The 25,422-nt window shown below is 42.1% G+C and overlaps 1 protein-coding gene across 16 annotated transcripts in view; it reads right to left on the reverse strand.

The window, feature by feature from the left end:
* Positions 1-1,898: 1,898 nt before the first annotated feature.
* The window catches only part of PARN (poly(A)-specific ribonuclease), a 199,986-nt gene continuing 176,462 nt past the window's right edge, over positions 1,899-25,422 (reverse strand). For 15 of the 16 annotated variants that reach the window (XR_012429494.1, XM_074028276.1, XM_074028272.1 and 12 more), the window contains 2 exons: positions 13,347-13,540; positions 1,899-2,939 (listed from right to left, as the gene is read on the reverse strand). Coding sequence is in view for 15 of the 16 variants with exons in the window: in XM_074028276.1 (XP_073884377.1) it covers positions 2,884-2,939; positions 13,347-13,540 (250 nt within the window). In the remaining variant the exon portion in view is untranslated. Of the gene's footprint in view, positions 2,940-7,146; positions 7,176-13,346; positions 13,541-25,422 lie in introns of those variants that run through there. The other variant, XM_045382205.3, reaches the window with a different exon arrangement.

Consider the following 25,422-nt stretch of genomic DNA (forward strand, 5'->3'; position numbering starts at 1 on the left):
TGAAAATCTTCATGATAAAATCTCACGGGGAAAACTGGACATATACAAAGTTATGAAAATGGACAGAGCCACAGTGCTTGGTCTCCAGCCCAGCTCCAAAATCAAAGGACTACAGAACTATTTGCAGGGAAACACAGAAGTTCCCACTCTGACGCCTGCCTCCAGATCTGGCTACCATATTCAAGAAGACCCCAGACCATAGCCTTGTTGTCATAATATGCCCCTGAGCCTCGGTATCAAAAGGCCAGAAGTACCATCCTAGGATTTTATGCCCAAAAGATATGTCAGGAAAGCCTGGTGTGTGTGTGTGGAGGAGGAAGTGGGTTAGCCCATCTCACCTGATTTTTGACAGGGTCTTGCTCTGATACCCCGGCTGGAAGCACAGTGGTGCAATCACAGCTCACTGCAGCTTCAACTTCCTGGGCTCAAGCAATCCTCCTGCTTCAGCTTCCTGAGTAGCTGGGACAACAGACGAACACCACCACACCCGGCCAATTTTTAAATTTTCTGTAGAGACAGGGTTTCATCATGTTGCCCAGGCTGGTCTTGAACTCCTGGCTCAAGCGATCCACCTGCCTCCACCTCCCAAAGTGGCAAGATTGCAGGCATGAGCCACAGCTCACCTGTTTTAAGTTATTTGATGCAGCAGAGAAAACAAAGGTCTGGGCACATATGAAAGCTCCTCTGGGTGTTTAATTCTAAGTCAAATTCCAATGACTATGTCTGCTCCCATTGATAGAAGCAAATACAGTAAGGGTTTCAGATCAAAAGCATAATCTTTAAATATAACTACAATTTACTGTGTACTTGCGCATGCTGGGCATCGTATGTAATTTCATTTAATCCTCACAACTACCCTGTGAAATTACTTTCCTTTGATTTTTGAGACAGATTCTTGCTCTGTCGCCCAGACTGAAGTGCAGCAGCACAATCTCAGCTCACTGCAACCTCCACCTCCCAGGTTCAAGTGATTCTCCTGTGGTCCCAAGTAGCTGGGACCACAGGCATGCACCACCAAAGCCCGGCCAATTTTTGTATTTTTTGTAGAGATGGGGTCTCCCTATGTTGCCCAGGCTGGTCTCGAACTCCTGGGTTCATGTGATCCTCCTGTCTTGGCCTCCCGATGTGTTGGGATTATAGACGTGAGACACTGCACTGGGCCCCCTCTTTTTCTTTCAAAAAGAAGGGTCAGACTCTCCTCATTTCTCCCTGCGAGTGCTGCTGACTTGGCAATCCGGCAGCCCTCTCTACACACTCCTGCATACACCTTTCTTTACTGCCTGTCTCCATCCCACCTTCACACTTTCCACTGAGCCGTGGGTGCTGACTGCTCTAGGAGGGGTGGGCAGTCCTTCCTGCCAAGCCTGGGTTTCTAACTTTGTGGCTACAAAACTCCTGGGGAAGGGAGAGGAGCTGGAAGGGGGAAGAGAAGTTAAAATGCCTTAAAAAAAAAAAAAAAAAAAAAAAATTTTTTTTTTTTTTTTTTTTTTTTTTTAAGAGATAGGGTCTCACTGTGTTGTCCATGCTGGTCTTGAACTCCTGGGCTCAAGTGATCCTTCCATCTCAGCTTACAGGTGTGACAAAGGCTCTTGATTGGGGAAATTGTCTCACAAATCGTAATCTGTATGATGCCCTGGGATTCCAGCATGAGTGGTAAGGGTCCTCATTCCTCCCACCCTTCTACAAGGCCACTTACCACCAGGGCTCAGCTTGGAACTGAGGAGCTGGCCCATTGCGGCAGGTACAGCAGTTAGGGGTAAAAAGAAAAAGAAAAAAATCCATGAACATCAGCTTTGGTGGCTTAGCAGATTTTTTAGAAGTGTGAAATTTATCTGTGTATTACTAGAGAGCAAAAGCATCATTCATTTATTAAAAAAAGAGAGAAGAGAAAACCAGAGTCCTATGAAAATGTCTTTAATTTTCATCTTTTGGAAATACATTTTTCATTTTTATTTCCACCATACAAAAATGTGAAATATCTAACAATGATCTATCTGAAGCAGGTGAAGCGAAGCAGCGCCATGAGCGTTTGTCATTGCTGTGATCTGTTCAAACAGAGAATGGGCTGGGACATGTAGATTTGCACGATTTCTCACACACACACACACACACACACGTATGCACACACGCTGCCGTACCCCGAGACCACCATCCAAACAAACGAACAGAGACTCTGGAAAGTAAACACAGCGCCACGATAAGAACAGAAGTTAACCCTTTTACTCGTACATCCCCCATGAGAAACTCATGTCTTAGGAAAAAGGAACTCTACATAAATATGCCCAATGGCCAGGGCATACAGCAAGCCCCCTCATGGGTGGACGTGAGTGAACATCTTCCTGATGGAAGGACAAGTGTGAGAACGTCATGTTTTCAGGCAGCTATGGTGGGAAGCAGGGAGGCACAACTGATATCTCCACTGGGAGACCAACTGGGGGCTGCAACCACCTCAAAATCTCAGCGCGAGAAGATGCACAGGCAGGGGAGTACACCCCCAAATTCATGATCACGGCAGCTGGAATGTCAGCTCTTTCTGCAGATTTCACAGCCAACACTCCCCATCAGGCGGGTTCTTAAGCACACTGGGTCATGACAGGAAAGGCCTCACACAAGCAACATGGAATTCACTGGTTAAGCACGTACACATTCATGACAGCCTACAACCGTGATGAGTGTCAACGTCAACAGGCAGTTAGATTAAAAAGGGAAAAAAACCACAGCCACAAAAATAAAACCTGTTCCCCCCACCCCCAGGAGACAACTAGGTTTCCAACCCCTCCCATACCACATTTGATTAAGTTAAATACAGTATGGCTTCCAAATGTGCCAGCCGGCTCTTGCTCACAGCAACAGCACCAGCGGTTTGCTGCCCTCAGGTCCTGGTTACCATGTGTCAGGAACTTCAAAGAGTGTGGCAGGGCTGTTCATCGAGATGCTTCCTGGTGGGAAAGAACGAAACAATATGAACAGCAGGAGGGCACCTTGAGGAGAACACGACACGACCAGCAGAGAGACAGAGGGCCTGCGACAGCTGCAGACGGGGCCAGCGTCTGGCGGCACAGTCGCGCTGGAAAGAGTCCACAGACAGGTCTTGTCTAAGGAGGGCATTGCCCAGCATGGGAAGGTGAAACGACAGAAACATCACAGGGGGGCAGAGGAAGCACCTCCCCGCCTCCAGCATCTATCTATCTATTTCACAGGAGTTAAACCGTAGCCATGAGCAGTATTCCTCACTGAGCACCACGCTGGACTCTTTGCTGGCACTACAGTGGGCATTTAATTCATACAATCTTCATTAAAAGGCCAACAAGGTGGTACCACTATCCCCATTTTACAGATGCAAGAACAGATTGAGAGAAGTGGGGTAATATTACCGGATGTACAGAGCTAGTAAGTGGCTGAGATGGGGTTTGAATCCTCCCACAGGACCAAGATCCCTGCCAAAGTCCCCGGAAACTGAGTTTCTCTGTGCTGTGCTGTGGCTGTGCCTAGGTGAGAAATCTCAGGTGGGCAGCTGTAAGGCAGAGGGAAGCCAACGACTGGGGGTTCCAAATCTCAACAGGGGCAAAAGAAGGTTGCAGCTTTTTCCAGCTTCGGTGAAGCTGGCTGGGGTCCTCTTCTTGGATTGAGAAGATCTCTTCAGTGACAAAGTTTCACCTCAACGTCAGAAGTCTTTCTTTTTTATTCATGCCACTTTGTACAATAGCAGCAGCTGCGGCCAGCAACTGAGCTGGGATCTGGACTTCAATGAATGCGAGGGAAGTCAGGAAAGAACATGTTCATAATGGAAAGTGTGGCCCAACCAGGCATCAGCTGCACAAGTGGTGCCATGCATTAAGTCATAAAGTAGGGCTGGCAGGGAAAACTGGCAGTCTGTCTTCTAGCCAAGATTTCAGAAAGGGAGAGAAGTCTTTGATGATACCTCCAATAGGAAATAACTTTTAAATATGGAGGGGGTGCAGTGTCTTACAAACTAGGAATCATATCACTGAGTTCAGAGTGGTTATCATCAATAACAGGGATGCCTAAAGATAACGAAGTCTAAACACAAGAAAAAACATGAAGAGAATTTCAGCTAACATGAGAATTCCCACTTCTGATCATTTACTGTGATAAGATCCAGGGAGTTAGGATGAAGAGACCGGGAGAGGGTAATCGGAATCTTTCTGCCCTGGGTCTCATCGCTGTGAACAGGCACATTCTGGGACTCCCAGTAACGATGGCGAGACCACTCCTGAGAAGTGAGGGTGGGCAGGAGATGATCCACTGAAAAGGACTCACGGGGTCCAGTGGCTCACGGGGTCCAGGCAAGGGGCCTGTGATAACCTGCAGCTAGCCTGGCCTTCCCAGTCACACACTGATACAACAAACACTTAACTGTATGTAAAGAAACATCCACTAAGGGCACTTTTATAATTCACATATGAAATAAATATTGCAGTAGCCAATTAGCCATTCTAAAGGTAAAAGCTACAAGGCCAAATGTGGGGAACTGAAGTAAATTAAATCCAGCTCAGAGGAAAGAGGAAGATAAATTGCTAAAAGCAACTGTACTGCAATACTTGTAATCTGCACCCGCCCATCTGCACCTGCCATTAGTTGGGGTGTGTGTGTGAGCGCACAGTGAGCCATCAGACACACAGGAAGTGGTTCCATGAAGAGCTGACAGGAAATAATGGAATAAGCAAAAAGTTCTGGAGTAAGGCAAGTCAGGTTGGACCATTTTACTAGCTGCATAACCTTGAACAGGTCTCACTGCTTCGTCTAAAAGATGGACCTAGTACTATTTTATGTTGCATAGGACTTCTGTGATACAGCAAAGTTGCTGGGCAAGTTTTTAATGAACGCTAGGTCTTTTCCCCTTATCAATAAGCTGACCCAACATGGAACATGGCTGTTCCCCAGGAAGCCAACAGTCTATAGTCAAAAAGATGCTAGTTTTCACTGCCTACCTGTGCAGCTGCTGAGCAAGAATGATGTATACAGAGGGGCCAGAACTGTAGAAGCCATCTACAGGAGACCCAGACCAGAGGGGAAATGAAGGCCACTAACAGTGTTCTTTCCAGCACCTTCCAAAAAGGGAGAGCTGTAGATCAACAAAGGGCCAGTCTCAAAACTGGCAGATAAGAAGGTATGGTTTTTAAAAAGCAGCAGCTATGGTCAGGTTTCCACAGAACTCATTTTCACAGCCCTGTTTTATTGGAGTGTAAGGAATCATTTAGGAACAACTTTTCTTTTTAAACAGATACTTGGCTGTGTGTGTTGGCTCATGCCTGTAATCCCAGTACTTCAGGAAGCTGATGAGGGAGGGCTGGAGCCTAGGAGTTTGAGACCAGCCTGGGCATCACAGGGAGACCCCACCTCTACAAAAAATTTAAAAATTTGCCAGGTGTGGTGGCACACACCTGTGGTCCCAGCTACCTAGGAGGCTGAGGTGGGAGGATCACTTGAGGCCAGGATATCAAGGCTGTGGTGAGCTGTGATAGTGCTACTGCATTCCAGCCCAGGTGAGTGACAGAGTGAAACTGTCTCAAAAAAAAAAAAAAAAAAAAAAAAAAAGAGGGACGGAGGGAGGAAACAAACAAACAGATATTTAAGAACATCTGTCTCCTGCTACAGTGGACCTTAATCCATAGCTTGCATTATACACAAAGATTAACTTGAATTGTACATTTTAATTGTAAAACCTAAAACTGTAAAACTTCTGGAAGAAAACATAGAAGAAAATATTTGCAACTTACAATTATGCAAAGATTTCTTAGATACGACACCAAAGGCATAATCCAAGAGGAAAAATCTGATACACTGGACTTTATCAAAATTTAAAACTTCCACTCTTCAAAAGACACCGTTAAAATAATGAAAAGAGGCTGGCTGCAGTGGCTCATGCCTATAATCCCAGCACTTTGGGAGGCTGAGGCCAGCAGATCACGAGGTCAGGTGTTCGAGACCAGCTTGGCCAACATGGTGAAACCTGTCTCTACTGAAAAAGTACAAAAATTAGCCGGGCATGGTGGCAGGCACCTGTAATCCCAGCCACTCAGAAGGCTGAGGCAGGAGAATCGCTTGAACCCGGGAGGCGGAGGTTGCAGTGAACCAAGATCGTGCCACTGCACACCAGCCTGGGCGACAAAGCAAGACTCTGTCTCAACAACAACAACAACAACAACAACAACAACAACAACAAACCACCACCACCACCACCACCACCAACACAATGAAAAGAAAAGCCAATCTAGAATATACTTGTAAAAACTTAAAAGGACTTGCATCCAGAATCTATAAAGAACTCTCAAAATGCAGTCAGAAAACAAACAACCCCAGAAAAAAGGGAAAAAATGAAAAGATATTTCACCAAATAAGAAATCCAGATGGCAAAAAAATCACAGGAAAAGATGCTTATTAATCATTAGGGAAATAAAAACCAAAGCCACAATGAGATACCACTACATACCCATTAGAACTGCTGAACAAACAAGCAAGAGGGGTGTGTATCAATATCAAGTACTGGTGAAGGTACAGAGTGAGCCGAAGCCTTGTATCCTGCTGGGGGAAATCCAAAATGGTGAAGCCACTTTGGAAAGAGTGTATCAATTTCTCATAAAATTAAATATATAGTTACCATATGACCCAGCAATCCCACTCCTAGATATTTACCCAAAGAAAATGAAAACTTAATTCATACAAAAACCTGTACACAAATATTTATAGCAGCTTGATTCTTGGTTGCCAAAAACTGGCAACAACCTAAATGTCCTTCTCCTGGGCGATGGATAAACAGTGATACCTGCATACAGTGGAATACTACTTAGCAGTAAAACAGAGTGAACTGAGGATACACACAACACCACAAATCTCAAACGCATCATGCTAAATGAAAGAAGTTAAATGAAAGACTCAAAAGGCTAACTATTGCATGATTCCAGGTATATGACATTCTGGAAAAGGTAAAATCGCAGGGACAGAAAGAAGACCAATGGCTGCTGGGATCTGTGTGGGGGTTGGGGGAAGGATCAACTCCAGAGGGGCATGAGGGAAATTTCTGGAGTGATGGAGTTCTATATCTTGATCGTAGTGGTGGTTGTATGACTGTACACAGATGTCAAAACTCATCAAATTGTATACCTGAAAGTGATGACTTTCACTGGGTGCAATTATATCTTACTGAAGCTGACCTGGCAAAAGATATTAAGAACAGTGTTTTAAAAGAAAACCAACAGAATGTTAATATGAAATACTATGCTTGTAGTTAAGATTATTTAAAGGGGGAAAAGGCAGGATACAAGTTGCATGCAGGGTGTGAGGTCGGCCGCAGAGCAAGAATGCTTGTTACCACAGCATCAAGTAGGGGGCTGGGGGGGGAGCCTGTCTTCTATTTTTCTGCATTTTCCAAATTCTCATGCTGAGTACGTTATTTTTATTAACCCAAACAACAAAAAATTAAAAGATGGGGAACACAAAAGGTGAATATTTCTACTTTTCTCCCCTTTACCTAACTGGAGTTGAAATGGAGAAACTCGAAGGCATAAGCATTGCTTTTTCCAGGTGAATCCCAAATGGAATCTAAGAAGCTGCACAGGACACTAGAAGCTTCCCATTGTATCCTCTTCCACAGAGTGGAATCTGTACACAGGAAGGTCCTTTGGGAAGCTGCACACAAATTTCTAACTAGGAAACGCTCAAGGGGGTATGCCTTGGGGCCAATTTCCCACACTAAGAAGGTGAGCCCCCTTCCTGCAAGGGTGATGACATCCTGGAGTTGCCAGGAGGAACAGGAAGGGCACAAATGCACACTGAGTGCCCTGCCTCTGCCTCACTGCACAGCAGCCCCCACCTCCTTCACCACGTTCACTGCAAACCACACTTGAACATAGTAATTAAAAGGCTCCTTGGGAGGTTGCTCGGCTGCCTCAGCCTGGTCTCTCAGGTGACCGACAGCAGCAGCTGTAGATCTTGTTTCTGACTTTAATGAGACCTATAACAGCATGAGGAGACTGCTGCTCTAAGTAGGTTTCTAAATTTTTATACTGTAACCCTCAGGGTTTCAGCTTGGAAAGTTCAGCAGGTTAGTGAAGACTCCAATAAAACTCCAGGTTCTTTGGCAAACACTTAAAAGGTCTAACGTGTTGTTTTAAATGTTAGGGGAAAAAAGACTTTGAACAATGTCTGTATTTACAGGACAAAAAATAACCAGGAATAGTCAATGTATCTCCTTTGGGCATGCCTCTGTAAACACTGTCTAACTAAGGTGCTGATGGAACCTGCGCCTAGGACCAGCCAGCAGTATTTTCAGAATGGTCAGCCCAGGCAGCATCAGACCATCCATGCGACCCTGAGATTTTCCAGAGAAGTGGGAGGGTGGGCAACGTTTCTCCAGGCCCCAGGAACACACCAACAAGAACAAGTATGTGACAGAAATCGTCAATTAAACATGACCTGGGAAAACAGTCACACTTCCTAAAGACATTTTATTCCAGCATTAATGGCATGCAGAAGTTTTCCTTTGTGTACCAATTGAGTATGTACCTAGAACTGCTCGGATGGAAAGTGAGCACAGTCATATCAACACAGTCATATCAACACAGTCATATCAACAGAAAAGGAGGGAACTTACGCTGTATGTTCACCTCCTGAAAATAGGATCGAAACAACCACACTTAAGAGAAAAATATTTGCTAGGTACATAGTATATACATAAACTATAAGGCCTGAAGGAGAGTGGTCACTTGGCTTTCCTTCCCTTCCTCCGTCCTCTTTCTCTCTTTTTCTCTCTCTCTCTTTTTCTCCCTCCCCTCCCCTCCCTTCCTCTCCCCTCCTCTCCTCTCCTTTCTTTCTTTCTTGAGACCGAGTCTTGGAGTCTTGTTCTGTCGCCCAGGCTGCAGTGCAGTGGCGCCATGTGTTCTCACTGCAACCTCAGCCTCCTGAGCTCAAGCGAGTCTCCTGCCTCAGCCTCCCGCCTCAGCCTCCCAAGTAGCTGGAAGGACCACCATTCACAGCTAATTTTTCTATTTTTAGTAGAGACAAGGTTTTGCCATGTGGGCCAGGCTGGTCTCAAACTCCTGACCCAAGGAGATGGAATAACAGGCGTGAGTCACCATGCCCAGCCTGCTTGGATTTCTATCAAATGATTTTATCACATGAAAGTCTAGATTGGTAATTGTTTCTGATCTAGAACAGCTGCAAGAAACACTCACCTTTGTAAAGAATCCTTCATTTCCTCTAAAGTTTGGATACGTTTTCCCAGCCTCCCACATATATAGATACTTTTAAGTCTGCCACTCTAAGCCTCAGTTTCCTCTGTACAACTGGGAAAGAGTATCTGTGCCTTACTGCATGTTTAAAAGGTCTAGACAAGACAATAAAGGATGTTCCTAGCACGCTAATAGTATAAACCCAATAAACAGTCCTTTCTTCCGCTATTTATGTCATTTTGTTATTTGGGATTGGATCTCTAGCACTTAATTCTTAGTGTATCTTCAATATCAAAATGTATACTATGAGTTCATATGCTTGGGTCAAGAAAAAAATCAAAAGAAAAAGAACAGATACAAAGAGATTACATTTTTTTTTTTTTTTGAGACGGAGTTTTGCTCTTGTCACCCAGGCTGGAGTGCAATGGCACAATCTCAGCTCACTGCAACCTCCACCTCCCCGGTTCAAGCGATTCTCCTGCCTCAGCCTCCCGACTAGTGCACAGGTGTGCACCACCATGCCAGGCTAATTTTTGTATTTTTAGTAGAGACGGGGTTTTGCCATGTTGGCCAGACTGGTCTCGAACTCTTGACCTCAGGTGATCTGCCCGCCTCGCCCTCCCAAAGTACTGGGATTACAGGCGTGAGCCACTGCACCTGGCGAGATTAAATTTTTAAAAATGTGTTTTGTGTGGTATTTGTTGAGCACCAGTTGTTCTGGAATTGCTACAACATAGGATATTCCAGCGTCCTAATTTTTGCTACTTCCTCCTTGGAGGAAGTGCCCTTTTATGTCTTTCATGCCCTCACTGCCAGTGCTGGGCCCCCAAGCCCCCGAGGATCTGTTGAGTACCTGCTGAGACACTTTTCTGAGTACCAGAGCTCAGACCCAAAGCCTCAGCACTGTTTTGGGTTGGACAGACTTTGTCACGCTGTGCCTAGCACTCTAATACAGTTCCTGCCACCACCCGAACCAGACCCGCACGGCTCCTGGCACATTCTAAATACCTCTGAGAGTTTAATGCAGACCCTTAACAGGGCTTGAACTTTGTACTCGCACTCATTATGGGACCTTATTAAAGTAAATGAGCAAGTCAAATTGGTTGATTCCACAGGTTCTGCACCTGATATCCTGACCTACATCCTGCTGATACTAATAGGATTAAACACTGAAAACAAACCAGGTGGAAGGGATCCATTAAGTTTCCACCTGGCACCGCCAGGGGTCTTGCTCGATGAACGATGCTCCAGAAGAAAGCTCGATTCACTCAAGTTCTCTGATTCAGTTAAAAGTTGTCAAGATGTCTCTTCTTCTCTCTTTTTTTTTTTTTGGTAGCGCTGACAAAGAAGTGCAAAATCTACACTTTTTTTTTTTAGCTCAAATCTTGTGGATGACAGCTTTACTGTCAATGGGAGGACAAAAACCCCTATTTTAATTACAGTATTATAAATTCAAAACCCTAAATAACTTATAGAAAGTTTTCACTTAAAACGATGAAAGCTATAAAAGGAACTAATCTATTAATGCAGTCTATTATTAGTTATTTTAATTTTAATATTTTTCAGATTATGCTGATATAGAGGGGAAAAACGAAAACCTTGTCCCTGAGAAGTAATAAACTAAAAAAATCCAGAAGAGAAAGATATGAAGGACAGGAATGCAAGAGGGGAAACTCTCCTGCCCCTCTAAATCCTGCTCAGTATGATCTCTAGAAATCATGCTAACATTTATTATTTTAACATTTCTTGAGCACATGAAACATGACAGTGGTAATAAAGGTATCAAATATGAAGACTAAGGATGCTACAGATTAAAAACTTCTCCAATACTTTTTCTTTTTTTTCTTGAGACAAGGTCTCGCTGTGTCCCCCAGGTTGGAGTGCAGTGATGTGATCATAGCTCATTGCAGTCAAAACTCCTGGGCTCAAGCGATCCTCCTGATTCAGCCTCCTGAGTAGCTGGGACTACAGGTCCATGCAGCTAATTTTTTTTTTTTTTTTTTTTTTTTTTGTAGAGACAAGGTCTCACTATATTGCCCAGGCTGGTGTCAAAACTTCTGGGCTCAAGCCATCCTCCCGCCTCAGCTTCCCAGAGTGGTAGGATTATCGTTGTAAGCTACCATGCCTGGCCCCCTCCAATAGTTAATTCAGGGAAAGGAGAGGAAGTAAGTAAAGAGAGACACCCAGAGTCAAGGAGACAGCTAAAACATCCAGTCCAGGCTTCAAACACGAGTTTAAGTTTTCTGTTGAAATTCAGTTTCAGCATAATGTATAAAAAGCATATGTGACATTTTTGCTACTTGTCTGTTTTCATTAGTATCAATGAGATTCAGAAAACTCCCCACAGATCGGGCCACATGCAAAAGTGGATTAATTAAAACAGTGATTTCATAGCTTGGGTATGAATCAAGTTCCATTGCTTGACTACTACGTTCCTTTGATTTGATTGTTAGTTCTGCTAACCGTGACAACTGTCACAATGTGAGACAAAGGAGAATGATTATAATTGTGTCTGGGTCAGTGTCTCTCAACACATAACCTTGGTTAAAAGCACTGGTTTTCTTTTGTGTGTGTGTATGTGAGACAGGGTCTCACTCTGTTGCTCAGGATGGAGTGCAGTGGTGCAATCTTGGCTCACTGTAGCCTGGACCTCCCCGGGCTTAGGGAGTCCCCTTACTTCAGTCTCCTAAGTACCTGGGACTACAGGCACGCACCACCACACCTGGCTAATTTTTGTATTTTCAGTAGAGACGTGGTTTTGCCATGTTGGCCATGCGGGTCTTGAACTCCTGACCTCAAGTGATCCACCCATCTTGGCCTCCCAAAGTGCTGGGATTACAGGCGTGAGCCACCAAGCCTGGCATCACCGGCTTTCTTGTAGGACAGACTTAATGGCTCTGGGACTTTGGGTAACTCACATAACCCTTTGGGCCTCCGTTTTCTTAACCGTAAAATGGATAATGATGACTATCTCAAGGATTTAAATGAAATAATTTCTGTTACACATTAAGCATTGTCCTGGCCCCAGTAGAAAGCACTCAATAAGCAGTGGCTATAATTACTGTCACTGTGACTGCTGCCTTGCTGGACCACCCCCAGCAGCAGGGAACGGCCTTTTCCATGTGCTGACTGACAAGATGCCCTTCTGGCCTCTTGCTCTGGCCCTGCGTGGTGTGTGTGCATGAAGGGCTGAGTGAGGCACATCTGCGGGTTGGAGAGGACATGGGATTCAGCTCAGGTGGGCCTGGGTCTGCCTTTCGGCTGTGCTTTTTTTTTTTTTTTTTTTTTTTGAGGCGGAGTCTCGCTTTCTTGCCCAGGCTGGAGGGCAGTGGCCGGATCTCAGCTCACTGCAAGCTCCGCCTCCCGGGTTCACGCCATTCTCCTGCCTCAGCCTCCCGAGTAGCTGGGACTACAGGCGCACGCCACCTCGCCCGGCTAGTTTTTTGTATTTTTTTAGTAGAGACGGGGTTTCACCGTGTTAGCCAGGATGGTCTCGATCTCCTGACCTCATGATCCGCCCATCTCGGCCTCCCAAAGTGCTGGGATTACAGGCTTGAGCCACTGCGCCCAGCCTCGGCTGTGCTTCTTAAGAGCAGCATGGCCCTGCACACTTAGCCTCTCTGAGCCCAGGCATCTGCTTCATCAAATAAGGATGATGAAATAAGGAGAGAAATGGCTCCTACTACAGCATCTAGCATGTAGTAGGCTCTCAACAGGTGCTAATTTCCTGTTTCGTTTGCTTCTTATGTAATTCTGCTTAGGAGAGAAATCCAGGTTGCCTGGGGGTTTTGCTGGAAACAGTGAAAACTCTGCTACTGAAAATAACATGTAGGAGGGGCCTCAGCACACATTTAAATGCACATTTTAAATATTGAGGCTGCTTTAAACACATCAGCAAAACCTCTACACCACGGAGGAGAGAGAGATTACCAAAATAGACTAGCCATCTTTAACAAGGAGACCCCCCAGGCCTTATGCTACCCGAGCCAGAGCTTTTTAGGATTCCTCAAATTAAATTGATCCTAAAAATATCTGCTCTGGTGGAAGACTACATGGGCTTTGCCACCAAGTGAAGCCTCGCTATAATTTCTCCCCCAAAATAGGAGTTTCTAGAGCATTTAGAGTCCACAGCCTTCAGCAAGATCTAATACAAACCTGCTGGAGAAAGCTCCTTCTTCATTCTTTTTAATTTCTTGGCCTTTTTCTTTCCCTCTGAGAGGGGCTCTGCACAGGAGTCAGTCTGCTCAAGCTCAGCGTCGGAAATCTCCCCAGACACTCCGTCCTCCAGGCCAGCTTCCTCTTGACTAGGACTCAAATTTCTCTTTCCTACTGTGCTGGGAGCTGTAAAACTGAAATGCAAAAAGTGGAACAACATGAAAGGTGCTGAGAGTTACAGGAAGACTGGTCTATAAAAATATTTTAATACTCTTAATTCTATTAACACTCAGCCAGCCATCAACAACATGGGCAGCTGCTGCCTGTGTGTAAAAATTAAAGACCTTATTATGAACTGAACTCTGAAAGTTTACCTATAACAAGCTTATTCAGAAAAAAGTCCTAAATTAGGCTTCTAAATAGATATATACAAATCTAAGCTGATCCGAGTGCTCAAGAACAAATTTGTAAAGTTCCTAGTCTCTATTTTGATAAAACTATTGTAACCGAATAGTAGAATAGAATAGTAGAGACACTATAACTAAATAATAGTTTTGATTACATTAAATCAGAAGATAGGATTATTCCCTTCATGACTGCCTAATGGATAAACAGCATAACTGCAGAATTCTTCAATCAGTTTGCTATCCCACTGCTTAAAATTTGGATATAGTTACAGAGCATACCCTACCTTCATGTAATCCTCTTCCTTTCCAAAAAGATGACTTGTTAAATGTGTAATTAAATCTGGTTTCATTTTGAAAGCTTTATAGGATTTGACATATTGAATTAAATCAGATTATGTGTCCTGATTTTTCCTTAAGAAAATGTTCCCTGAAATATAACTAGATAAAAACCGTGTCCACATAGCCAGTGAGTCCTTTCTCCTCTAAACGGGTCTTAGAGATTTTTTTATTATAGCCCCCAAGTTATGAAAAGCCTCAAATAAATTCAAAGCATTCTATTTAGGAGATGCCATTCAAGCACACAGGGAGGGTGGGGAGTGAGAGAGATAAAATGATCCTATCACCTTTTCCTAGGAGGTGGGTGCTTTTAAATTCTATCTATCTATCTATCTATCTATCTATCTATCTATCTATCTATCTATCTATCTATCTGATTATTTCTGAGACACAGTCTTGCTTTGTCACCTAGGCTGGAGTGCAGTGGTGCAATCTTGGCTCACTGTAGCCTCTGTCTCCCGGGTTCAAGTGATTCTCCTGCCTCACCCTCCCAAGTAGCTGGGATTACAGGCACCCATCACCATGCCCGGCTAATTTTTTTTTTTTCCTGAGACAGAGTCTCACTCTGTCCCCCAGGCTGGGGTGCAGTGACACAATCTCAGCTCACTGCAATCTCTGGCCCCCAAGTTCAAGCGATTCTCCTGCCTCAGCCTCTTGAGTAGCTAGGATTACAGACATGCGCCACGAAGCCCAGCTAATTTTTGTTTTTTTAGTAGAGACAGGGTTTCACCACGTTGGCCAGGCTGGTCTCCAACTCCCGACCTCGTGATCTGCCCGCTTCGGCCTCCCAAAGTGCTGGGATTATAAGCTTGAGTCACCACGCCTGGCGTCTGCTAATTTTTGTATTTTTAGTAGAGGTGAGATTTTGCCATGTTGGCCAAGCTGGTCTTGAATGATGGACCTCAAGTGATCTGCCCGCCTCGGCCTCCCAAAGTGCTGGGATTACACGTGTGAGCCACCACGCCCAGCCAGGAGGTGAATAGTTTAAAATGTTCTATATAAAAAACTCTGGCTCCCTAAATATTCAAGTTCCTCCACATTACTCCTGCACTCAACATCTTCCCTGAATCTGCCAACCGTACTTGACGGTACACTCAGGGGACTGAGGAGAACACATTGCCTTCCTGGTGGTTCTCTAAGGCATGGGAAGCAGAAGAGGCTGGAGCACTCATCCTCCTATGACTGGCTGGCTAGCCTTTCATTTGTCCTCTTTTTCATGTCTATTATAGACAGCTTTCTGAAACATCTCTTTTAATTGAGGGACTATGGAAAAAAGTGAGGGTATTAATGGTAATGTTTTGGGGGGGTGCTGTTAAAAATGCATGCTAAAGTTTCCTGTTTAAAAACTGATACCTTTAAGAAGATTTTTTAAAGACTAGAAAAAGTTTGGCTGATTTCAGAAAATTTAGAAAATTCAGAAAGTATAAGAAGATAATAATGGTTCTTCCATCACGAAAGGGGAAGAGGCCTAAAAATTCCTTTGCATTGCAAATTCAGGAACCTGGTAGCCTCTGAGACATACAAAAATGTTTAATGAAAACTCAGCTAGAACCACGGGCATTAAAAATACTCTGTGAAATATAAAGTCTAGAAATAGCTGCAACTGTACATAGAAATCTACTATATAACAGTGGTATCTCTAAATACTGGGGCATATATGGACTTCAAAATAATGGTGTTGGGACAAGCAGAAAAGGATAACATTAGAACCATTCCTCACGCCATATGAAAGAATAAATGCCTAATGGATTAGATATCTAAATGCAAAAACGGGAACTTTACAGGTACTAAAAGAAAACGTGGGTGAATGCCTCCAAAATCTAGGTGTAGAAAAAGGTTTTCTTGTCATGTCTCACAATCCAGACATAATAAAGGATTTATGAATGTGACCTCATAGATGTAAACATCTTTTGCAGGGCAATAAATAACATAAGCAAAGACAAATGACAAACTAGGAGGAAATATTTGCAACCTGTATCACCGATAAAGGATTAATATCTCTAACAAATTATAACTCAAACTTGCAGAGAAAAAGAAAGACCAAAAGTCCTATAGAAAACTGAAAAAGCTATGAATAAACAGCTCATTACACACACTTCTTAAACACATGAAAAGATGTTCAACTCCATTCATAATGCAAAATAAAAACACTGAAATATCACTTCTCATCCACTACGTTTTTAGACTGGCAAAAACCTTCAAAAGCTTGATAATATACTCCATTAGTAAACTGGGGAAATGGGTCCTTTCTCACATTACTGGTACGAATGCAAAATAGCACGACTTATTCTTATGGAAGGAATGTGGCAATATCTAACAAAACCGCATACACTTCCAGGAATTTAGAAGATATACCTCCTACAATGCAAAAATATGTATGTACAAGTTATTCATTACAGCATTATTTGGAACTGCAAAATACTGCAAAGTACCTAAATGTTTAAGCATAAAAAACTGGTTGAATACAAAACAGCACATACAATCAATGAATTACTAAGCAGTTACCAAAAAGAAAGATCTCAAAGAACCGAAAATGATGATGGAATGATTTCCAGTAAAATATGTGCAAAAAGCCAAGTGCAAAGGAACAACTTATGAACCTGGTATGCCCAATCTCAAATAGGGTGTGGGAGAGAATTGCAAACAAATCCTGAACCCTTTAGTAGGTTTGCTTCTGTAGTAGAATGAGTGAAGCAATTCTGAAAACACTTAGCTGCATGATAGCATTGGGTAAATCAGTAAATGTGCTGATGTTTCTGGAAGACAGACATAAACATATTAGAATAAGGGAAGATAAGGAAGAACCCTCTGAGGATAGACTGAAATTGGAGATATGGGTTTGGGCTTGTGATTTCTAAAATAAGTATGCATATATGTGTTCATATTTATGTATACATACACATATATATACACGTATATTTATTCAGGGATAGATAATTGTATCTATCCAGGCACAAAATTCCCAGCTCTGTCTACAGAAAGGACATAGAAACACAGACACCACAGAAGCAATGGGCATATCTACTGTCCAGATCTTAGTTTCTAATACCCTACCAAAAGGAACCAGGGCTCCTCAAATAAGTGGCTGATTCCAGGCTCAAGGGAGATAAATTATAAAATGAGTCTAAAATATTTTGCAATACCAAAAAGTAAAAAACTTTTAGGCATGTCACAGGGAAATAGGAACTAGCTTGAACGGAAAGGGCTCCCACTGGGAAAATCTGAGACAATGTATGCCCTCTAATTTATTAGGGGGCAGTAATAAATTCTGAATCATTGAAAAAAAAAAAAAAAAAGGAATCCATGAGTCTACATCAATACGTAAGACAAGGAGAGGGAAGGGAAAGAAGAACTCCAACTCTCCACTATAAACCTAAATTTAAATTGCTTGGCACATCATCCAGGATCCTCTATCATCTGGGTCCCAATCTGCTTTCCTGGCCTATCTTTCACTAGGCAGCCAAGCTGCAGAGACTATATAGGTTTACCTAACGAAGTCCATCGTCCGTACTCTCCCACATGCCCATCATCCCACCAGAAGTTTATCAGCCCAAATAAATCCCACACTGCCCATTTCAATGTTACCGTTCATGCTAAGACCCTACCGCCCATCTCCTCCTGCTCAACATCACTCTCCTCCATGAATGTTCCCAATCCCTGTTTACTGTTCTTTCCATGCTTCCCATAACACTCTGCTTGTCTGTCTCAAGAGGACTTTAACTCGTTCATCTTATTTTTTATAATAAACCGAAACTAGGAGCAGTGCATCCACAGGAGAATGGATAAACTGGGCTATATTCATACAATGAAATATAATTCAGCAATTAAAAAATGAATTACTGTTAACTCCAACAACACAGATGAATCTCAAACATTCTAAGTGAATAAAGCCTTCACAGGAAAGGGTGGGTATTTTATAAACCCATTTATATGAAATTCCAGAAAAGGCTAAACTAATCTTCAGAGAAAAAAATTCAGAAAAATGACGGATATGGGACGGTAGGCAGGGATTGACTGGTGGAACATGAGGGAACTTTCCGGGGTGATGTTAATTTTCTGTGTCTTTATAGGAGTGTGGTTTGGTCAAAACTCCTATCTTGGCCAGGTGTGGTGGTTCACACTTGTAATCCCAACAGTCAGGGAGGCCAAGGCAGGAGGATTGCTTGAGCCCAGGAGTTCAAGACTAGCCTGGGCAATGTGGCAAAACCCCGTCTCCAAAGAAAAAAAAAATACAAAAAATTAGCCAGGTACAGTGGTGGCATGCCTGTAGTCCCACCTATTTGGGAGGCTGAGGTAGGAGGACTGCTTGAGTCTGGGAGTTTGAGGTTTCAGTGAGCCATGACCATCCCACTGCACTCCAGCCTGGGTGACAGAGACCTTGTCTCAAACAACAACAACCACCACCACCACTTCATATCTCAACATCATGTGGCTATTCTATGGACATAGAGATTGATTCATTTTAGCATTAACTGCAAGCAATGATTTTGAAGGCACTTACTAGAATACACTGGTTGTGTCCTAACCACAGGTTATTATGGTATTTTTGGCCAACAAGACCCATGCATCTGTAATGCTCCTCTCCATAAACAACTGACTGCTCTGCAACAAGGACTCCGCCAGATGTGCTTCTGCAGGGTTCTTGTTTCTATGTAACATTTAAGTTTACAAAGAATTTTCCTGAATAGTTTCTCAATTAATTTACAACTTTATTTATTTATTCATTTAGGGACAGAGTCTTGCTCTGTTACCCAGGCTGGAGTGCAATGTTGGTACACTGTAACCTCCATCTCCCCGGTTCAAGTGATTCTCGTGCCTCAGCCTCCCAGCTAATTTTTGTATTTTTAGTAGAAACAGGGTTTCACCATGTTGGCCAGGCTGGTCTTGAAATCCTGACCTCAGGAGATCAGCCTGCCTCGGCCTCCCAAAGTGCTAGGATTACAGGCGTGAGCCACCGCACCCGGCATACAGCATATTTCTTAATTGCTAATCTGTAGTTTCTGCTCTCAAATAAGTCTTTTGCTTCCTAGGAGAGGTTAATGGTTATTGGGCATCCTGCCTGAGAAAGTTCTCAGATATATGTGGAATTAGTTTATTTCATATAATGTTTCTATATGTATGTAAGACCTGGCATCCTCTAATAAAAATAAAAGCTGTGATTATATCCCATATAACTTAACTACGGCAGTTTTAAATAAAAAATAGTTTTAATTATACATTAAAAACCAGATATATGTAACACTGCCTTTATAAATGTGATTATATATTTGGAAGGTACTGCTGTGCACACGTGTCTGTGCACTCGTGTGTGTAGCACTCTCAATACCTGTATGTTGATGAGGCATTCTTTTATTAACTGATTTTAAATGTCAAAAGGTAAAATGAGAGGCAAAACAATCTCCCATTCATATGGTCAGATTTTACATACAGATTTATAATGTACAAAGTGAGCTAGTTTATAATGAATATGAAATGGACATTTAAATCCACTGTAAGAAGTGGTGATTAATTAAAAAATAAAATGTCACAGACACAGCTTGGTATGCTAAAATTGAACATTAAACTTTGATTAGTGTTTTGTTAAAAGCTAAGTTACTGTCAATTATCCATCAAATTCCACAAGTGTGAACATCTCCAGTAACTTTTTCCTTTTAGTAGAAAAAAATGTTTGCTTATAGAAAGACCATATTTTCAAACCCCTACAAATACCTTTTTCCATAAGACAGTAACAAAAATCTAGCTGCCATATGAACATCTTCCCCATTTTAGTTAGGGTATTATTTACATGTAATGGAATTCACTTATTTTAAATGTACAGTTTGGTTAACTTTGGGAATTGCTTATAACCATGTAACTATTACTACAATTGAGATACAGAACAATGCCCTTTCCCTAAAAAGATTCCTCGTGTCACTCTGTACTCAATCCACGTTGTCACAGCAACCATTAATCTGCTTACAGTCCTATTTATGTAGTTTTGCCTTTTCCAGAAGTTCATGTGAATGAAATCACACAATATTTAGTCTTTTGTTTGACTCTTTTCACTTAGCATAATACTTTGAGAGTCAGCCACATGGCTGTTAGTACTAGTACTTTATTTCATAGTATGGCTGGATCACAATTTATTCATTTACCAGTTGATGGACATTTGGGCTGCTTCCAAGTTTTTGTCATTATAAATAATGCTGGTATGAATATTTGGGTAAAAGCTAGCTTTTACTATTAAAAACATGTTTTTATTTTTCAAAGATAAATACCTAGAAGGATTTCTGGGTGATATATACAAATATGTTTGCAATTTATGTTTAACTTTACAGGAAACTGCCAAACTATTTATTGGCCATCTGTGTATCTTTTTTGAAGAATCTGTTGAAATGTTTTGACCTCATCCCCCTTTTAAAAAAATGGGTGGTTTTCTGAATTGCCGAGTCTATATTGTAAGAGTACATATGATCATGATACAACTATTTTGCATGTAGATACAACTACGTTATTAGATTTGCAGTTTGAAAATTTTTGGCCCGGTGTGATGGCTCATGCCTGTAATCCTAGCACTCTGGAAGCCAAGGTGGGTAGATCGCTTGAGCTCAGGAGTTCAAGACCAGCCTGGGCAACATGGTGAATCCCCACCTCTATTTAAAAGAAAAAAAGGAAAAGAAATTTTTTTCCACAGTGTGTACCTTCTCTTCAGTTTCTTAATAGTATCTTTTGAAGAAAATAATATTTAATTCTGACTAAGTCCAATTTATCAACATTTTTATTTTATGGCTCATGCTTTTGTTGTCATATCTAAGAAATCTTTGCCTAATGCAAGATACTAAGATTTCCTTTCATTTTTTTCTTCTACCAGTGGTTATCATTTTAGCTTTTCCATTTAGTTCTATGAGTCGCTTCAAGTTCATTTTAAATGTGGTGTAACGTAAGAACAGAAATGTGTTTTTTGGCATAGTTACCCAGTTGTTTCAGTACTGTATGCTGACAAAACCTTCCTTCGCCTACTGGATTAGCAGCACCTCTGTCAGGAATTTTTGTTTTTTCCAAATTCTCAACAGTCATTAGCTTCGAGATTCAGAAATGAGAAATTCAGAATTCCCAAATCATAAAATATTCTGCATTTTTCATAGCACTGTGTTATATATTGTTGAATAATGAGTTATAAATAGCAAATCACTTTTATGTGATACAGTTATACTGAAAGCTTCAGGGGTTAGTTCTACAAAGTAATATATAATAATATACGCACAGGTTATTACGAACGAATACACTGTGAGAAAAGCAACCTCTACCTGATATAGACATTTGTTAACAGAAAACATTAAAAACACAGCAGCACCAAATGAATGCCAAATAAATATCATTTAAAAATTGAAAGATGCCACAAATATTTAAAAGTTATTCTTAAATGATCTTTAAAACACACAAGCATTAATTAATATTTGTTTTGTGAAAAATATTCCAAATGTGGAAAAGCTTCATGTTATGCTGAACATTGGTCAAGAGTTGGTCAAACTCTTCAGAGTGTGTCCAAAGCAGTTGGGATTTAGACTACATACGGCTTCATATAAGCCCAATTCCTTTCCTAGTGTTGAAAATATTTTGTCTGCTTGCCTTTGATTTTGCCTTGATTTTGCTTTTCCTAATTCAAATTTTATATCAGCTGATTTCACATTAAGAGTATTCCACAATCATATTCACACATCTTCTCTTTACATTTCTCCTGTAAAAGTATTTACAAAGAACTGTAGCCTACATTAAATATTCAAACATTGGAAAACACCAGTGAACATTATTGGATTCTATGAAGATAATGTAACATTTGGCTATCCTAGCAAAGTTAACAGCACCACACAGGAATCATGCTTCAAAGCTACCAACTTAAAGGTTGCTGCCAAAACTTACATCTTCCAACAAGACTTGCAGGATTTTGTAAAGTGTACTCATGTGCATAACTCAATAGATTTTTATTGAGAAGAATGACTCACTATTAATAGCAGGCAAGGCCATAAACACATACTTGCAATATGGTGACAGTGACAAGCAAGAATGACTTGATTGGACTGTGACCCCTTCTCTCCTACATGTTGCTGTCCTGGTTCTGAAATGATGACCTTAATCTATGACTCTATGACTGTGCTCTTGCCTTTGACCTGATGCTGGATAATTCCTTTAAACTAGTAATGCCCATGTTGGCTGTTAAAATTTTAATTCTTGCAGAATTTTTCCTTTTCCTGATTTCTTGACTCATTTTGCTCACAATTTGGAATAAGAGTCAAATGTCTCTAAATGCTAAGAAGGAATTCCTGCATGGAAAAAATATGGGAAATCAACTGATCACACATGTGTGGTTGTATTCTTGGACTCTCTATTCTGTTTCGCTATCTGTCTTTCCTTACCCAGCCCCACACTGTATTACTACAGTTTTACAGTAAGTTTTTTTTCTTTTTTTTTTTTAAACCGATGGGGTCTGACTCTGTCACCTGGGCTAGAGTGCAGTGGTGCAATCACAGCTCACTGGAGCCTCAACCTCCCAGGCTCAAGCGATCCTCCCACCTCTGCCTCCTGAGTAGCTGGGACTACAGGCATGCACTACCACACCTAATTTTTAATTTTTTTTGTAAGAATGGGGGTGTCTTGCTATGTTGCCTCAGGCTGGTTTTGAACTTCTGGGCTCAACTAATCCTCCCTCCTTGGCCTCCCAAAGTGCTGGTATTACAGGCGTGAACGACCATGCCTGGCTTACAGTAAGTCTTAAAGACAGGTAGAGAAAGTCCTTTAGTTGGCTGGAACGTTCATGCTGCTGTATAAAATAACAAACAGTCCCCTTTCGTTTTAAAGAGCTGCTGTTTACAACATTCTCTTATTTGGTAACTGTATATCACCCTTTGAAGCTGGACACATGTACACTCCCATTTTGCAAACAAGAAACCTCATCTTCAGGGTAAATGACCTCCCCCAGGTACTGCTGCTGGGCAGGTCTCAGACTGCACTCCAAGTTCAATGTTCTTGGCACTACTTTATAAACTCCCATCTTCCTAGGGCCAGCTCTCCTCACTGTGCCAGTCTCAACTGAAAAGAGACCACCCCCCAACCCCCGCGGAGGAGTCCAAATAGCCACTTACCTTGTCACATTCATTCCTCTGCCCTGTTTTATTTTTCTCCTCCTACTTGCCTCTGCCTTGTTTCTTATTTATGTCCTTACTTATCTATTCTCTCTCTCTCTGCCACTAGAATGTATGTTCTATGAGAGCAGGCTCTTAACTGCTTGTGCTCTCCGTACCTGGCACAGGGCCTGGCACAGAGTTAAGTCCTTGGCCAAGGTTTGCTGAATGGATGAAATAAGTGAAAGCTACCTCCTTAAAAGCAATAATGCAAGTGACAAACAACAAATTGCTTATTTCATCCTGAATTAGAAATAATATTAACATAGTTTACATTCCAGTGCATGGGCAACTTCTCCTGCTAGGCTGAATGAAAGCACATTCCCTATTAGATGTAGCTAAGGGATTGAGGGAATGTCCCACCGTGCAAACTACCTCACACAGCAAAATGAACTGGAGAGATCCGGTAAGTGGGAGCTAGAAATGCCTTTTTATTGTGTTCACAAACTCTCATGGTGAATTTGAATTCCATGAGCATGACTGTTTCTGTGTTTGGGGCTCAATTTAGGCGGGAGAGGGGAAGATGTTGGACAACCTATGTTCAGTTCAGAAGCCAAACCCTCAGAGATAAACCAGGATTCTTATTTCTAACAAAGAATTTGAGTGTTGGGGCCAGGCACAGTGGCTCACACCTGTAATCCCTGCACTTTGGGAGGCCGAAGTGGGCAGATCACTTGAGGTCAGGAGTTCGAGACCAGCCTGGCCTAACATGGTGAAACTTTGTCTCTACTAAACATACAAAAAACAACCGGGCATCATGATGCACGCCTGTAATCCCAGCTACTCGGGAGGCTGAGGCAGGAGAATTGCTCGAACCCGGGAGGCGGAGGTTGCAGTGAGCCAAGATCACGCCACTGTACTCCAGCCTGGGCGACAGAGTGAGACTCTGTCTCAAAAAAAAAAAAAAAAAAAAAAAAAAAGAGTCTGAAAACAAACTTAGCATTAAATCAGGTCTGAATGGTAGCTGTCTGATAATAAAGGACATCTCTTGTGGAATAGGGGGGTGTGTGTGTGTATGTGTATGTGTGAGAGAGGGGGGAGAGAGAGAGAGAGAGAGAGAGAGAGAAAACATGAAAGCATTGTATGTGTTCCATCCTAGACATAAAGCTTATTTGTGAATATGAGGCTTAAGAGAAAAACTGGTTCAACATTACAAAGAATCAATGGCATTCAATAAGAAATACTTTTCACAAGAACCTGTTTTGAATATTTCAAACAATCCCCTACTGTCAACTCGCTTTAACATGGAAAAGATTAACTGATACAAACATGAAAGATATTACATTAATAATAACTTCTAAATGTAAAATATATAATCAGTATACAATTAGTTGGACCTGAATTTAGAACATCTGAAATTTTCAGAGGCTAGGATGAAATTTACTTTTGTACTAAAATTTACCTTTTGACTTCAATGAAAGGACTTACTAATCAAATTAGCAACATAATCAAGGCTATAAGAAAAACAAAACATCATCCCTGCATACCAAAAGGCCAACTATTTCAGAAAATAAACCACTTTTTAAAATTTTCCAGGAAGTTAAACATGACCGATTGAACACACTATTTATCTGCAAAGAGAAGATAACACCTACGGAGGAAAAGAGAAGAGGAAAGGCAGCATCAGAGAATGGGGTATCAGCTCACCTTGCAGGCACTCTCTTTGTAGAGGAAAAGCAGGGAGAAGAGTGGCAAAGAGCTCTGCATAGCGGCAGAAACAGAAATCTTAAGTGTTTTACAAAAGGCAGATTTACCCAAGAGAGCCCTGCAAAATCTCAGCACAACCAGGCCCTAGATTCCTAAAACGAGCAGGTGATAAGGACTGCAGCCATGTCAGGAGGGAGCAAGCCTGTAACAGGATCCCCCATCCCAGAGAAGCCAGGGACTGGCATCACCCCAGGCCAGTAGGAGCTAGATAGGAGGTTTAGACCTGGGTAAAAATGATCTCTGCAGGCTCAGTGGCACCAGGTACAATGGTGAAGAGTGGGAGTGAGGCGGTATGAGCTGACAAAATGGGGTAGCCATCCCTCACATACCAAGGAGTGAGGGCTCCAGCTCCCTTCTGCCAATCTGTACCCAGAGCACAGCAGTTAGGCTTGTATCCCCCAAGCTGAAAATCAGAGAATCAATCTCTAAAAAAACTGAATCCTTACAGCTAGTATCATATTTAACACT

The sequence above is a fragment of the Macaca fascicularis genome, chromosome 20, assembly GCF_037993035.2.
Source record: "Macaca fascicularis isolate 582-1 chromosome 20, T2T-MFA8v1.1".
NCBI lineage: Eukaryota > Metazoa > Chordata > Mammalia > Primates > Cercopithecidae > Macaca > Macaca fascicularis.